Source organism: Camarhynchus parvulus, chromosome 2, assembly GCF_901933205.1.
Source record: "Camarhynchus parvulus chromosome 2, STF_HiC, whole genome shotgun sequence".
NCBI lineage: Eukaryota > Metazoa > Chordata > Aves > Passeriformes > Thraupidae > Camarhynchus > Camarhynchus parvulus.
In genome coordinates, this window is record NC_044572.1 from 44,928,107 (window position 1) to 44,940,398 (window position 12,292).

Sequence of the window (12,292 nt, forward strand, 5' to 3'; positions counted from 1 at the left end):
AGGACCCAGATTCCTTACTGCTGGTAAACCAAAATTTCTCACTTAGTTTTTGGGTTGGCTCCAAGCAGAGTTTACCTTCATCTCAAGTGGGAGAAAAGAGACTACCATGAAAGCATTTACATAGAAATTACTGAATTAAAATTAAAAATATTTGGAAAAACAAAATACTGAAAGTTTAATGTCTGAATCAACACCCAAAAAATAGCAGAACAATGTGCTGAATTAAAATATATTCTCTATTTTACATCTAAAATTCATGCAGTTGGTCCTAATAATCTGTTCACTAATTTGCCTGTTAATTCCAGAAAACCATCCCATTCCCTTCCCTGCTATACTCTGCCAATTATTCCTACTTCATTGTAATCCTCCAGAGTGACACTCCATCATCTTCACATTAAAAAAAAAAAAAACAACAAAAAACCAACCAACCAACCAACCAACCAACCAACAAAAAAAAAAAAAAAAAAAAAAAAAAAAAAAACACCACCAAAAAACCCCCCAAACATTAATTTGACTGAACATAGGACAGAATATTACCTATAAGTGTCAGGGTCCAGATGGAAGTAAAAAAATTCTGCATAGTAGTAATCAGAAAAAGATGTAATACACAGAAACAAAATAATGTATTTCTTGTCATGCACCTGGAGATGGAGCCCCCTGGTGCCACAGGATTTCTCCAAGGCTGCATCTCCAAGCTTGGTGTCCCTCCCACACTCACAAGCAGGCTCTGCTCCAGCTCTCAGCAGAGGGACAGGGACATGAGCACCATGGCTTGTGCCCTAACTATTGGTGCCAGCCATCCCCCTTGCAGGACAGACATAAGGAAATCTCTCCATCCCTATGTTCTCATGCTGCCTTCCTGCTCCAAAACTTCCAGCTTTGTGCTGGCACAGCACAAAGTGTGTGCTTAACCATACACACTCTTTTGCTATCTCAGCTAAACAGGAGAAAACGTTTGGCAGATAAATAGAGAAAGCAATTGAGGACACAGGTGTCTTAAGTGTCAGGGGGAAAGGTTAGAGAAACTCAAATCCTTTAACAGACTCTTGCCAGAAGACAAATCTTTAAAAGCCTGCAGTATCTAAACTATGGCATCTTTCAGCTTCCTCCTCAGGGATGTATCTATATTAGCATTTACTGCATTGCAGGGTTCACTTTAGGTTTAAATTTGTTTTGCATATATACTTGGGTTCTTGCAATATCACTCAAGCTCTGGTGCAGTCAAAGCGCTTTCCCTCCTGGTGCTCCAAGGCTGAAGCCTTGGGCAGAGGGCAGCCTCTGTCCCACCCCACCTGTGATGGTGGCACAGGGCTCTCCTGTGGCTGACACTCTCCAATCCATGGTGCACACCTAGGCCCAGCACCTGACAAAAACACTGCACCTGCAGCCTAGAGGTCACTGCAAATTAAATCCCAATTCCTACCTTTTGTACCACATCAATAAGTAAAGTAATACATAGTCTGAGTTTCAGCAGGCAACTCACCTCACAGTCCTGCTGTCATATTTGCTCATGCCAAACAGGCTTTCTGCTCTTCTGTCTCTGCTCAAAACAATTCTAAAATGCCATTAATTAACATATATTTACCAAGGACAGAAACTTTCCTACAACTTCCAAATTTTCACTGAAGAAAAAATAAGTCAGAAAATAATCACCAAGGACTGTACATACAGGTATTAAGGAATTCAATTAGGAAAATCCAGTGTTCAAAAGTCAGTTAGTCAGGCTATAGATTGTGCAGCACTGCTGACTTTAATAACCTGACATTATTCCTGTTTCCTTTATTCCATTTCATATGGCATTGCCTTTCTGTCAGTTCATGAGCACAGATAGGGGGTTTGGTTGTCACACATATGCACACACATACACACTCCCTCTCATTCCATTTGCCCAATCCCAGATATATTTATAAGTGAACTGATGTTCCAGATCAGCTCAACGTAAATGTAGTGTGTATTTGTTCAACCAGGCTAATATGTCAGACTTAAATGCCTGCATTTATATCTGTCTGATGTGAATTATTCATGAGCAGGTATTAGCAAGTGCTCTCTCCTTCTCTTCTGTTAAGCTTTGAGCTGGTCCCTTGGGAGCTCATTATCTACAGTGGGTTTCACAAGGGCTTGATGTGACTCTACCAGAATTGTTATTGTACCTTCCCAGAAAGACTGTGATACTCTTCCCAGACACCTACAGTTCAATTCAGAGTCGACTATTTAATTGTCTAATAGCAATGAGTATTTTTCCCACTGAGCCAAAGTAGTGAAATTGAATTATCTGGAATATTACCGGGTTTTTTTTCCAGAGACAGACAGAGCCATTGGGCAGGTATGGCTGAAATAATTTCAGGGCTTTCCCTGGTAATCTGCTTCGACTAACTTTTCCCTTTTCAAATGAGGTTTTAATTTTGCTTTTTTTAAAAGCACTTCGAGACGGCAATTCTGCCCGATTCCAGCGCCGATGCGGGAGATGAAGGGCAGCCCGCAGCTCAGGTGCCGTATCCCACTCGGCAGCGCCCTGTCAGCAGCTGGGAGGCGGTGAGAGAGCTGGGCCATGGCCATCCCCGCCACCTCCGAGCCTCGCACCGCCAGGATGACGGGACACGGGAGCCACGGCATCCCTCTCCCACCCGCTCTGTCACCACCGGCGCCTCAGCTCGGGCGCGGCTGGGCATCGGCAGCCAGGGCTCCCCGCGCTGCGGAGGTGGCGGCAGCTCGCCTTTTCCCCTCTCGCACGCCGCGTGGCACCGTCCTGCCGCGGGATCTCGTGGCTTTTCCCTGGATCTCCCTGGATCCCTCGTGCCGCTGGATCTGCCGGGGGCGCGCGGGGCCGCGGCGCCCCCTGCAGGCCGCGGCGGGAAGGGCGCGAGGCTGCGCGGGCGATGTGAGGCGGGACCGGCGCTGAGGGGAGCGCGGGGAGCGGCGCGGTTTCCCCTCAGGAGCCCTGGGTTAATAGATTTACAGCACACACGCCCCCCCCCTGCCCTGCCTTGGCGGGCTGGAACCCTCTCAGCTGCCGCTTGGGCACGGCCCGGCCGGCGCTCCGCACCCCCGCACGGTCCGTGCAGCACAGGCGGCTCCCCGGGGTGTCTCGGGGCTGCCCCGCTCCCTTCCCGGAGAGGGAAAAGCAATCCGCCCGCTCGCTTGCCTCCACACTGTAAACTTTAAGGCACAGATTCGGCACAATGACGCCTGAGCTCAGCGCTGGGTCCGAGGAGCGGCTGCTCCCGGGGTCGTTGAGCTGCGCAGAGTTTCGGGGTACACACGGCTGTCCCACCGGCCCTGCCCGTCCCTCTGCGGCCTCGGCTTGGCAGCCCGGGCAGCCCGAGCTTGAGGGCACTTCCTCCATTCCCCCAAAAGCAGGAGGCGGGAGGGCGGGAGAGTGTCCGAGGCTGCTGCGGACACCTGGCGAGCATCGCCTCAGGGCAGCGCAGGCCCTGCCGAGGGCGGGGAGGGACAGTGGCCCCTGCAGCGGCCGCGGGGGACTCCAGTAGTTCTGTGGTCAGTGAGGGAGACCCCACGCCGAAGGCATCTCCATCCACGGCTTTCTGCGGGGATCGTCCATGGCTTTATCTTTATTTTACCTTTTAAATAAAAGAGTGTCCCGTCTTCCCGAGCAGTGGTTTAGGAGAGGAAGGGGAAGGTGGAGGTATTTGTGACCTCGGAGGCCTGAGAGATGGAGCCCAACGCCCCAGACCCCGCACCTGCCACCCCCGATAATTTGTCTTGAGGAAGGGGCCACTGGTTCTCCCAGACGGGTTTGTCCACCAGCCCCCGTGAAGGAGCCGTAGGACACTCTGCCCTCCTGCCGGCCGGAGCTGCCGGGGCTGAGGGCAGGAGCCCCACCTGGAGGAGGTGTGGGCATACCCCCAGCAGGAGCATTTTAATTGCAAGCCAGCCGGGGTTGCCAGCTCCTTCGTGCCCAGCCGAGCGCTTCCATGCGGGGAGAGCCGGGAGCGGCGGTCGGGGGCCGGCCCGTGGGCAGGGCAGCTCCGCGGAGCCCGCACTCCTCCGCACTCCTCCGCTCCCAGGGGAAGGAGGCGGGGAAGGAGCCCCGGTCCCCCCTGGAGCTCACAGAGCCCCGGTGCCGGTGCCCGGGGCGGGGAGAGGGGCTGAGCGGGCGGGGGCCCCGGCTGCGTCAGAAGTGTGCAAACACCGCCTCGGTGCCCGCCGCTATTTAAGGGGCCGAGGCTGAGTCTCCCCCGACTTCCCTGCTTGGGCGCACTCGGCACTCAGTGCTCCCAGCTCGAGCGGGACCTTGGAAAAGCGCAGCAGAAAGGTAGGGAGCGCCTCTTCTGACGGCACCACGGCTGAGGGCGGGGAGGCAGAGGGAATGGGGATGCCTGGCGCTCACCTGTGCCGCGGCTCGGGGGGCATCCCGCTCTGTGCCGGAGGAAACGCTTCCCGGCGGGGAAGAAGAATTCCGGCCGCTCCCGACGAGCGCGGGCAGCCGGGTGGATCCCAGCGCGGGGAGCGGCGAGCGGGGCTTCCCACCCTGGGCAGCTGGGAAGGGAGCCGGCCAGCAGTGGTGAGATGCGCGGTTTGGAGACCATAGCAATGACATTAATACTTAGATATGTCTGAGTGTGTGATATATATATGTGTGTGTGTGTATATATATATATGTATATATATATATAATTACATGTATGTGTGTAAAAAATACAGGGCTCAGGACAGCTGAAAGGTGCAATGCACCGTCAGTCTCTGAGTACCCAAACCTAGATGGGTACATTGCTAATAACCACGTTGGAGTGACATTTTGACATTTCAACTTTCCTCACTCATCTCCTGAGAATATTTAAAACCCTCATGTTTTATATATTGTGAATTATTTTGATCTAGTGTATGTGTTGGGTAAATAAGCTTAATTTTATCCCCTTTTAAAATTTAAAGGTTTGTTTCAAGTGTATTGTTAGAGAACTGAAGCAGTTCAAAAAATCTCATGTAGCTGAGATATTCCATGTGTATTTACAAGTGAAAATTACCTCTATAGCATGAAGTACTAGGTAGTTTGTTTCTTCTAAGAATTGAGAGTAATTTCTCTGTTTCCAGGAAAAAATATCATTTCAGCTTATGTGATAAAACAGTTTAGTAAACCAACGTTGTTTTGCTTAGTACACATGTAAGGAAGCAATAGAAATCTAAATTTGCTGTTTAATATGAACAAGTTATTAAGTTGCACTTTATTTCTTACAGCTTTTAACTGTACAGCTTTTATCACTCCAGCTGTTAGACCAAATGCTTTGGGGCATTTGGTGTGTTAGATTTTGGTTTTTCTTTCACTGGGGAAAGATTTTTTTTTCTTTTTGTGCATGATGAGATTAAACCTCTTGAACACTAAAGTTCAAATCAATGTAGGTTGTTAGAATAAAGGCTCTTCATAGAACTTGTCAAAACTGAGTGTCTGTAATAACAGCAGGGTTTTAATGCAATGGCAAAATACTGCAATGTTTGAATCACGAGTTTTTTCCACAGAGATGGATTCAAGTCCCTTAAGTTTTTATGCAATACAGCTTCCAAAGAAAGAAAAGCAAATAAGAATTGAGTAGATCAGGGAGATACACAGTACATACTAGGCTGGAAGAAACAAAATTACCTGTACCTTCCTCTTTAGCCGGGATATTTAGCTATTCATGTTTTCCAACTTAAGACAGATCCTGCAGTTACCTACATTAAAAAAAAAAAAAAAAAAAAAAAAAAACAAAAAAAAAAAAAAAAACAAACGACACGTGCCCGCATTGCTCAGAATCCAGCATTCCCGGTGGAAGATGGGGTTAGGGACTGCACAAAATGTAGTAAATGTGGTCATGCAAGAGCCCCTGTCCCTTTTCTCCCCAGCAATGTCCAGCGGGCTGTGCATCTGCGTGTTTCTCGCCGTGCTCTCGGTGAGCTGCCTGGGACAGCACCCTCTGGGCTCGCACGGTGGGAATGCTGTGCCTGCCGAGCTGGAGCAGAGCCTGACAGAACAGCAGCGGCACTCCCGCGCTCCGGCCGCCGGGCCCCTGAAGTCCCTGCAGCGGCTGGAGGTCAGCGGGGACCAGAGAGCCAACATCGGCGCCCTGCTGGCCAAGTATCTCCAGCAAGCCAGAAAAGGTACTGCTCACAGCCTGCTCCTGGGGCACTGGCATCTCCTGCGGGGGTTCCTAGGGGTTGAGATAACCCTGTCATCATCTAACGTGAATTCCCAGAGAAGATAGGATTTAGATTTTTGGCTGCTTGTCCCTGAAGTAGACAGCATTCCATATGCTCTCTCCCAAACCCCTGCCAAAAAAAGGGTTTATTTCATCTTTATATGACTCTCAGTCAGGGAGTGGATAACTGGAGAGAGATAACTGGAGAAAACGTCGCAAACCTCTAAGGTTATAGTCCAGCTTTTGTTTTTAACTATTTTCATTGCCTTATTATTTTGGGGCTCTTTTCAGCATGTAGTATCTCAGATAATTATCTCAGATAATTGTTTTCCTTGAAGTCTTTCAATTTAGTTTAAAAAAGGGAGGCAGGATTTTAAGTTAGAAGAGCAGGAAGACTTTTCTGAGGATAAATGCAGACCAAATGGCCAGCCTCACCTCAGTCAGAAATCCCTGTACCAAGGAAATATTCTGAGTATTGGATTTGTCATATGTTTGTTCCCAGAGGAAATTACAATAGCATGAAAGCTTTCAAAGCACAGAATTAATATTTATTAGTGCAATAATTAAAATCAATGATAAGTAAAAGCATATTTGCTTCCACACAGATTGATTCCTGGTAGGTTTTTGGTCTCGGGCAGCCTGGGAACACAGTCTTGCAGTTATCTAAAACCTCCACGGCACTGTGTAACAAGAACATGAAGAATCAGTAGAGCAGTGGGATTACAGAGCATTCTTATAATGAGATTTATTAGTCATTTGAGGAAACAATTGTATTACATAAGAGTAAAGCTATCCCTGTGGACACCTTACAGAATGTATTTTACATAGGCAGAAAAGCATGCCATTGGTGCTACCAGTAAAAATGATGGCTCAAAATCATTGACCACTGACATTTCCCCAAGAAAACGTTTTTCCTTTTGAGCTGGACATCTCTGTACTGCTTGGTGTTTCAGTAGAGTAACACCATGGGCAGCCTAATTGCTGTGGCCTTTTGGCTGCCAGCCTCAGCGAGAGCCACTAGAGAAATTTAGTTTACTCATGAAAGCTTCACTCCAGCCTTTGCCCTGTTCTACGCAGAAAAGACATCCAAGAAGGAAAGAGGGTTTCAAGAGAAGCCAGTAATTAGGATTAGGATTACCTGGCCATACAGACACTGAGAAATTAATTCACACCCAGCCCCAGACGGTGCTTAGGATAAAGTTCACTTTATATAACTAAGAACTTTCCCTGCATAATGCAGATCATTTAACCCTCCCCTCTTGACAGCTTCCCTGCTGATCTCTATGCTAGGCAAAGTCCTGTGCTTATCTGTGATGGTGGTCTGCAATTAAGAGATGCCACATCTGGTTTTGTGCATTACGTATGCAGCCATGCACACTCCTCTGTGTACTCAGAACACAGCCAAACTAGAAACAACAGAAAAATGAATCACTTCCAATAGTGTCTGAAAGATTTCATCTCATGTCAGCAATATGCACAATATCCATTAAGGAACAATTTCTAGCTGTTCATGCAATTTAGTGGAAAGATAATTCAGGTATGAAATTCCACAGTTCAGTGCTACACTTAAGGCTGTTATTGAATAAGAATGTTACTGCAGCAGTCTGCCAAGCAGAATCCTCATTACCTTTCCTCAGCATAGTCATTGTTGCCCTCCCACATGGAAACTGAGCTCCTCATTCTAGTTTATGTATCCATTATATTCTCTTAAATATGTGGCTGACACTGCCAAGTAGATTAACCAGATAAAGCGGAAAAAAAAAAACACCTTTGGATTTAAGACGTCTTTTTCTGTAAATATTAATATGAGGGACAATTTCCTGCATATGTGTTATTGACATATATAATTAATTCTAAAAAGAGTCTGGAAGCAGATTATGGGATTCTTGTGATGTGACTAGGCTAGTTGGACTCTAGTTTGGAGATGTAGTTGCTCGTTACAGGAGAGAAAAATTCACAGGAAAAACAGTATTTACTTAATTTATAACATACATACAGTGTTCCCATCAAAACATTATATTCTCATTTAATGTGAAGACTCTGGGCAGTACTTCAGAAATCTCTGCAGAACACTCACATCTACTGTATTAGTCACCTGTCTAAACCATAATAATCACTAGAAAATTCCAGAGAGAGTCAGGGCTTTTGTTAGTGTTAGCAGTCATGATTAATAGAAGGGCTGGTTTTGTAAAGTATTTCTAGTTGAAACAGTGATAGAGCTAAGTTCTCTCAAGAGCTTGGGGATTGATGGCAGCCCTGTAGCTGAACTGCTACAACTTTGAATATGTTTGTCATACACTGATTCTGCAATACCCACATGACATCTCTAGTGGGCTGAGGAGAGGTAATTAAGATGCTGTTAGGAAATTTGTGACCCAGGCTTTCAATCATGTTCGTCTGCAGGCTTTCAGCTTGAATCTGATACTGTGTAGAAGAGGTGTTGTAGCTTTCAAGCCAGTGACAGGCACGTTTAATGTCCTCTAAGGAGCCCTTGACTGGCCAGACAGGAGTGGCACCAGGGGAGCCTTTGTGGCCCTCAGGTCATGGCAGGCTCAGAAGTCTCTTAAGCACCAACATCAGAGTGATGGTTCTGCACTGCCTCTGCCCTGCCTGGTTGTTGTGCTAAGGAGCCATTGTCATGGCCTTAATTACACTTTTTGAATTATGAATGTGAACTTCATGGCATTTAATGGCATGAACTTCATGAGCATTTAATGATAGACATTCTGTTCTAGGGAAGATTTTTTTTTTGTCGTTTTGTTGTACAGAGATGTTGTAGAGAGCCACGACATCTCGTAATGGCTTTTTTGTGTGTGTGTGTGTGTGTGTATCTTCAACTCCCTGCAACCACTAACAAAGCAATGCAGTTGCTTTTTGTTTCACTGGGTCATGGTCATTATAAAGCACTACATGAGGAAGACCTTGAAATATAAAAGCACAGAGTCAACAGAGGTTCCTTCAAAACACAAGAAACTGAAAGCAAAGCAATTGTGTAGATTTGGATATATGGGATTTAATTTGGGCTCCTTTTCCTTTTTGATCAATTCAAGTATTCCTCAAGCCTTAGTCTGCATTGAACACTAATATATTAAATCTGTCCCTTCCTCACTCAAAGCTTAACTCCATCTAATTATTGTTATATATCAATTTTGTCTGTTTTCAGGGAGTATAGAGAGAAGTAATTTACCTGCCCCTGTATTTTTTAGTTACATCATGTGATGCTGTGAAAACAGAGGATTGCAGCCCATTTTTTTAAGGCATAAATTCTCCTTGCAAATAGTTTTTATCTCTTTGATGCCTTAAGCAAGGCATACAGAAAGGATAAGGCAAGATCAGAAATCAGCATCCAACCCTGCTGTGAAAAGAATTATGGAGGCTTTGGATAAGCAATGAAAAAATCCCTGACATAGTAAAAAGCCCTGCATAATTCCAGCAATAGGTATCTCTAACTGTGAATTCCAGACACAACTTTCTCCATTTCAGGACTATTCCCACTTTTCCACAAAACCTAGGATTCATAACTCTACCCTGCTTGTTGCCAAATTTGCACTGTAAGAGCTCCTGTACTTACATTTGTGTCTTTTTAAGCAACACAGGGCTGTGGTGTCTCAGGCTTGAGCTTGCTCTCAAGAGTTGTTTTACATGTAGAGCAGCTCTCTCAGTATGAGAAAGCGAACGTGGGGCTTTATAGGAATATTGAGAAATTATTCTGGGTCTCTTTCTCTAGTAAAATAGGAAGAAAAAAGGAAAAATCTATCTGTATTCCTTTTTGTCAGACAGGAGCAGAATGTTCCTGCAGCAGGAGGTAGAAAATTATCCAAGCCACTTCCAGGACATTACCTGTAAGGTTCCTATTGATGTTTTCCCCAATGACATGACAGGGGTGTTACATGACTGTATCAGGTCCATCTCAACTATTGCAGACACCTGCTAATGAGCACAAGCCAGATCAGAACACGAGTGAACCTGGAAAATGTGTCCTCTTACTCTCTGCTCTCCCAAACACTTTTTCCTTAGGTTCCAGTGGAAGATTCTCAGTTATGGGAAACAGGGTACAGAGCATTGATCCTACTCACAGGATAAATGACAGAGACTACATGGGCTGGATGGATTTTGGACGCCGCAGTGCTGAAGAATATGAGTATTCTTCCTGAAGAACACCAAACTATAGCAATGAGGAAAAAAAAATCACACTCCCATGTCTGTACAAAAAAAGATAAATCAATTTGTTGTCCTTTTCAAATCAGTGTTTTAAAGTATTTAAAATTATGTACTTGACATAAGTTTGTCTGTAAGACTATACAATGCAATATATACATATGCAGAATTTTCCAGAAAACATTTTCTCTCTTTTGTGGTTTCTCATACATTGATACTATATTAAAATGATTTCACTTATCCCTCCTTGTCCTGTCACTGCATGTTGCTGGGTGTCTTACTATAAAAGAGAGATAGCATAATGCCTTTATTTGGCACTGTAAATATATCCCATGGGTTGAATAGTCAGATTATATATTTTTCAGAGAAATCTTCTGTCAATCCCAAAAGCTTTGAACTCTAGGGAACTTGTCTAAATATAAACACAGCAGCACAATACTGCCAGAAAAGACCAGCTATTTTCATGGTGACCCTGTTTGCAAAGGATTGAGTTTTACACTGAGCCCACATGTTTCCAGTGAACAGCCAACAGTGCTAAAACAGTGAAAAAGAGGGATGACACCAACATGCTTCATCGTCCTAGCTTATTTGTTTTATGTTGTGAATTCAATGTGAAAGTTCTGCTGATGGCTGCAAATCACAGAATAAACAGAGCATTCCCTGCTGTATGGTGAGCTAAGCATTCATTTGGGAGGGGGTGAAGACAGCTTCCTGAACAGAGCAGAAGGTGATCCTGAGGGAGAGGGGTGGGAGCAGTCTGGCCACAGTATCCTCACAGGAAAGAGGTGGCCCCAAGTATCACAGAGGCTGAGCTGGCCATTGCCCACCGATGTGGAGAGGAGGGGGGTTCTGCCCAGCTCTTACCTGGCTCAGAGCAGGGCAGGGGACCCCAAGTTCAGAGCTGGGCAGTGAGCCCAGATTGTGCAAAGCCAGCACACTGCAGTTGCTGCAATCATTCCCTTCTGCCCGTGGGCATGCTGCAAAAAAAGTGTTTTACCTGCCTGCTCCTCCTCCACCACAAGTAACCAACCTCCCTGCAGCTCCTGGGTCTCCTTCAGCAGCTGGATCTCACATCTGAGGAATGCCCTAAATTGTGAAGGAGGTGATTTTTGCATTGCATAATTCACAGAGTTTCTCCCGAACATATGCACTAATACAAAGAGGAATATATTTGTCACACGTGGGAAAGCAGGTGCTTGCCAAAGGAAAGAAGCAGCAATTTCTACAGCACTTGATAGGCAAACACAAAGTGTAGAAAACAATACGTAGAAAATACTTGCACTAAACCAAAATTCTTCTAAAACCAACATTGGAAAAAAACCCAAAATGGTTGTGCCAAGGGCTGAGCACAAAACACTTTGAGGAGCTGCTCCCAGCAGCATCTGGGAGAGTAAACAGCACGGCAGAATCTGCAGTGAAAGAAGGATACAGCAAACAGTTAACAGGGAGTTTTCTTCTCTAGTAACACCTTTTTTCCTTTTTTTTTTTTTTGTGCATCTCATACAGAAAACATGGAAATGCTTTTCTGTGTTTCTTCCTCTCAAGCTCCTCCCAGTCAACCAGTTTCCAAGCCACCTAGCCTGGCTTTTTTTAGGTTCCTTTCCAAGCATAATGAGTCCTAAATCACCTGAATTCTCTCATTGATTTTGGTTATTGCTCACAGCAAAATAGTGCAAAGTGCCCATTTTATCCAAAACTTTCAAACAAGAGATTAAAACCAATTAATCTATTTTTTAACTCAGGAAAATACAAATGACTCTAAAAATGCATTTATTTATACATTGGCCACCAAAGGGATGCTTCTTTAAAAGTAACTTGAGAGAAAACTTAGTTTCTGCTTTGCTGTCTTTTTAAATTAATGCCAGGAACATTCAAGCAATATTTTTAAATGTTCCCATTCCTGGCCTAAATTGATGAAGGATGTAATATTGTAATATATTGCAGGGGGGCTGGGAGTGGGTGATGTTACAAATCAAGCCTTACTACTGCAAAATGTTATCATTAGG

The 12,292-nt window shown here is 45.2% G+C and overlaps 1 protein-coding gene across 1 annotated transcript; it reads left to right on the top strand.

Moving 5' to 3' along the window:
- The first annotated feature begins 4,165 nt into the window (after window positions 1-4,165).
- Window positions 4,166-10,541, top strand: CCK (cholecystokinin). Its single transcript, XM_030971840.1, has 3 exons — window positions 4,166-4,273; window positions 5,836-6,090; window positions 10,146-10,541. Exons 2-3 carry the CDS (start codon window positions 5,838-5,840, stop codon window positions 10,280-10,282), a joined length of 390 nt encoding a protein of 129 aa, XP_030827700.1. The 5' UTR covers window positions 4,166-4,273; window positions 5,836-5,837; the 3' UTR covers window positions 10,283-10,541.
- Window positions 10,542-12,292: the final 1,751 nt, after the last annotated feature.